Genomic DNA, 4671 nt, shown 5'->3' on the forward strand with positions numbered 1-4671 from the left:
GGTCGGTGCAATGTTATGTTGTCATAGATCGGACATGCTTGCCTATTATTACAAGTTCAGACAATATTGTGGTGGTTGCGGTGCACTCAAATTGTTATATTTGTAGTATAGACGAATAAATCAAGATTTGTTGTATAGATGAATAAATCTACATTTGTTGAAAAGGTACAATCATAGAAACATGATTTACATTTTTTATTTTTTGTTGAATAAAAAGTTCGACTTATCTCTACAAAATAAAACTATTGTTATCATACCGATGAAAAATAATTCATTTCTTGCTTATAAAAGGCAACTTAGATTTACAATTGTGCACTACAATTAAGCTTTACAAAATGAGAAATCAAATATCATGCTACAATTTTTTCCTACTTATTATTATACTCATTAGATCAAGACAAGTGTCACGATAAAGAGAGGAAATCAAGAGAGAGAATTAATAGTATCCACATACCAATATAAGAGGATATTTATTTTTTCTTACAAAATAATTGTTGTTTTAGATGATACCATGTATAAAACATTCTCCAATGCTAATATGAATGATCCCTGAATATAAGGTATTCCCCATTGAGTATAAGATATGTCCCGAAAAGTTATTAGTTTGGTAATGGTTGGAGCAGCAAACTCGGATTCGGCAAGAATCTCATTTATTGGTAGTACGAAGGGAGAATTGGCCCAAAAATTGGATAGGGGTCAAGACGTTGTTGGGCGCCGACGGGTGACAGAAAAGAAGGACGGGAAAAGCGTCAAACATCTACCATGGTCCTCATTTTTATAAATTGTATTTTAATTACATTAAGTGCCAATATTTGTTTTAATTGTGGGTATCAAACTTATGAACTTTTTGATTTTTGAGGTTCTAATGTGGCCTAGTAAAGAGCATTGCATGTAAACTTTATGGGTATCAAACATATGAAAATTTGCATAACAAACTTTAATGGTCTTTTTCACATCTATTTATACTTTTTTTTTTATCACCGTTTACATCTTGTATTTGATAAACTTTATGGTCTTTTTCACATTTATATATCTAGAAAAAAAAACATGAAAAATTCTAGAAACCAAATCAACCAAGTTGAACCGGTTACTAAATCAATTCAACTAAAAACCGGTTTTAAAACATTTAAACTATGTTATTATATTTCTTAATGGTTGTCGATGGACAAAGAAAAAGTTTGACTTTCTATGTTACTAAAAATCATTGTATTTATTTAGCATAATTTAAAATAAAGCTATATGTCAGAATATATTAATATACTTCCATTTATTTGTTTATCTTAATATTATCTTTTTCTTTTTTTTATATCACAACATTGTACCTTTTAAGGTTTAAATAGTACTTTTTTAATCTACATCTTTATGGGCATACTTTGAAAGATTCTTATTAGCACATAGTAATTACTAATTTGAAATACATATATTTAATTATAACAGTGAAAATTGATTTATATATGAATAACATTACTATAATTAACTACTTAAGTGAATATTTTGATATACAACGTTGTATTAGAAATAAATAAAATATAATGCTACAATAAACAAATAAATGAAAGTCCACTATTATTTTGCAGTTAACCCTTTAAAATAAAAAAACAAGATCAATCACCACCTAAACATTAAAAATAATAACAACGAGAAAAGCATGATGGAGAATACATATGGGCTCTTATTCATCACTTTTCAAGTACACTTATTTTCTTATACAATGAATTTACAAATAACGTTTTTTCTCTATTTTTTATTTTTATTTTACGGGTCTCGGTCTCATTTATCTTCACATACATAAGATAAGACCCTCAAAAAAAAAAAAGGACAAAAACAAATCAAACCCAAGCGGTGTGAATACTCACCTTCCTCTGTAGATACCTATATATCTGTGGAGTGTAATTGTATGCATTCGGTTTATCCACTGATTTTATGCAAAATCTTGCTACTGCTAACAGTCCTTTAAGCTCTCTAGAATCGTAATTATTACCAAGATCAGGGTCGATCATGTTATCCATTGATGTTGGAAAACAAGATTCTTCGATCCATTGGATCAAATCAGGACCCGTTTTCTCTGATGACTGACCCGTGATTAGTTCAAGTATCAACAACCCAAGTTGATACATTATGTTTCCATACACCTGCCCGTTTGTTTCTACAACAAACCATCATTTTTAGAGACATTATTTATTTATAAAATTAAAAAAAATATATTTTGAAAACAAGAAATTTATTTACCATTAGAACTTGAAGTTCTCCATGCCATAACCTGATCACTACCCGAACCAAGGAGTCCAACATCCGATAGCTTTGAGAACAAAAAGAAATTGTCATCAATTTAGAAGAAGAAAAGTTTAATGCAAAAAAAAAAAAAAAAAAAAAAAAAAAAGAATGACTTAATAAAGAAAAAGTTGGATAAATGAGTATTAACTCCTAAATATCTTTACCTTTGCATCAAAATTCTCGTCTAGCATGATTGTGTTTGAACTGATAGAGACATGGTATACCGGAGGGTCACAGAAGAAATGTAGATATTCCTGCACGATGGTAATTTTAGAGGTAAATGACATTTATACCCTTTGTCCAATACGGAAATTGCAATTCCAGGAACTATGATGTTAGATTTAAAACTCACCAATGCAGCAGCCACACCAACAGCTATCTTTAGTCTGATTCTCCAATTCAAAGGGGTCCTCAATGGATCTACAATTAACCAAATATTAAACAAAAAACTATAACTTTAATAAACACTGTGTATATATAAATACACAGAGAACAAAAGTTACCATTCAAATGTTCCTTAAGGCTTCCATTTTCTACGTTCTCAAAGATGAGAAACCTGAAACGTGAAGAGAAGTAGAATGTTGTAATTAAAGAAACGAAAGCAAACTGGTTGATTTGATAAAGAATTAGAAACAAAGTTGGGTACTTCTTTTGGCCTACAGAAAATCCAGTAAGGGAAACAACATGACGATGATTCAAACGTCCTAAAAGTTGGACCTCCCGATAGAAGAAATCATCTTCTTGATCAATCAGATGTATTTCTTTCACCACAGCAGCATGATCACCTTCAAATCGAGCTTTATAAGAAGTCCCATTGGAAGAAGTCGTAATAACTCTACTGAAATCGTTTGTGGCTCGCTTTATGGTCTTGTAAGAGAAACGCCTCAAGAAAATTACTGGGACTGTAAAAGAGAAGTTAAAGCTTATCAAGAATTAATGGAGGATTCTTTAGACATATGCTATTATAGAGCTTCTCATTCATCGAAATTTCATGAAATCCTAACGAATTTGCGATGAGTAGCGTGAATTGATTGGCCACAAAATGTCGAACAGTACCAAATCATTCAACGAATTAATCAAAACATCATAACAACACGGATGCAGTTTAGGATCAGAAAACCCATTCCAATTTTCACGAAGTTTAATTATAACAGCAAGAAACACATCGCAGATCCATCGTTATCCTCTAATTCCTTCTCAAATTATGATGAAAACCATAAGATTCTAAGAAATACCCACAATTCTTAGACTAATAATATCAGCAAATAAGATAACTCTTCTCTCTAATTGCTTATCAAAATCTGACGGAAAACATAAGATTCTAAGAAATACCCACAATTCGTAGGCCAATAATTCAGCAAATAAGATCGGGATTCTATCTATAAATTCTTTTCAAAATCATATGCCCACGATTCGTGGGGCAATAATTAAGCGAATAAGATCACGTTCCACGCAAAAAACGAGTAAGATTGTGCGATAAAAGAGGAGCAGTACCTGTACGAGATCGGAGAAGGAGTTTTATCTTGAAGAACAAACCGTCGTTCATCTCGAAACTACTGACACCGGAAGAATTGGAATTTGGTATTCCAGAAATCGAATTTTTGAGCTGTTGTTTTCTTTAAAATATGCATCAAATCGTTACAAGTGTTTCTGATCTGTAATTTCGAAGAATCTTCTGAGTAAAGACAGAATCTATAAGTTGGTTAGTGTAGTTATTATGATGGATAAAACTAGAATTAGTTTTGTACTATCAAGTGTCCCCTAGGAATATCTTTCCCCACCTTCCACTCGACAAGGTTACAAGGAAGGTATAATTAACAGAGAAAATTATAAGTTTAGTCACTTTTTTAAATAATTTTTTAAGTTTTAATAAAAAGTTAATCTAATATTAAAAATAATCATTAAAATTTCATGGGATTAGATTTACCTATGATTTCACTCCTTTCTATAAAAAAATTAATTAAATATTAAAAATAAACATTAAAATTGCAGGTTTGGTAGATTATCGATAATTTCACTCATTTCCATCTATGATTTTACATTGTGAGCGGAATACGGAAAATTAAAATTAGATGGACCAAAATCAAACCCTTAAAATAAAAACATATAAACAAGTTATATTTATTAATAGCAACTCGATCGACATTAATTTTGTTTACTAACACTTTATAAGCATCGGTTATAGAGCAGTGATGATAGATATGGCTAAAACAAGTACAAATCATAAACAATACTCTTAAAGTATAAATATATTATAACAACTAAGTAGTTGTTTGTTTTTTTGAAGTTACAATATATGCAGTCTGCAGACCACATCTGCAAGTCTCTGCAGCAGAAGATGTGGATCAATCGTCAGCAGTCTGCAATAAAAAGACTGTTTGTTTTTTAACGTCTGCA

General features: G+C 30.7%; 1 protein-coding gene across 1 annotated transcript; it reads right to left on the reverse strand.

The window, feature by feature from the left end:
- Nucleotides 1-1649: 1649 nt before the first annotated feature.
- LOC111899863 (probable receptor-like protein kinase At1g49730) lies at nt 1650-4052 on the reverse strand. The gene is made up of 7 exons (XM_023895740.3): nt 3769-4052; nt 2921-3176; nt 2778-2830; nt 2627-2694; nt 2439-2528; nt 2230-2299; nt 1650-2146 (listed from the first exon to the last, which is right to left on the reverse strand). The coding sequence occupies exons 1-7, from the start codon at nt 3818-3820 to the stop codon at nt 1830-1832; spliced, it is 906 nt and encodes a 301-aa protein (XP_023751508.1). The 5' UTR covers nt 3821-4052; the 3' UTR covers nt 1650-1829.
- Between the last annotated feature and the right edge of the window lie 619 nt (nt 4053-4671).

Source organism: Lactuca sativa, chromosome 4, assembly GCF_002870075.4.
Source record: "Lactuca sativa cultivar Salinas chromosome 4, Lsat_Salinas_v11, whole genome shotgun sequence".
Lineage (NCBI taxonomy): Eukaryota > Viridiplantae > Streptophyta > Magnoliopsida > Asterales > Asteraceae > Lactuca > Lactuca sativa.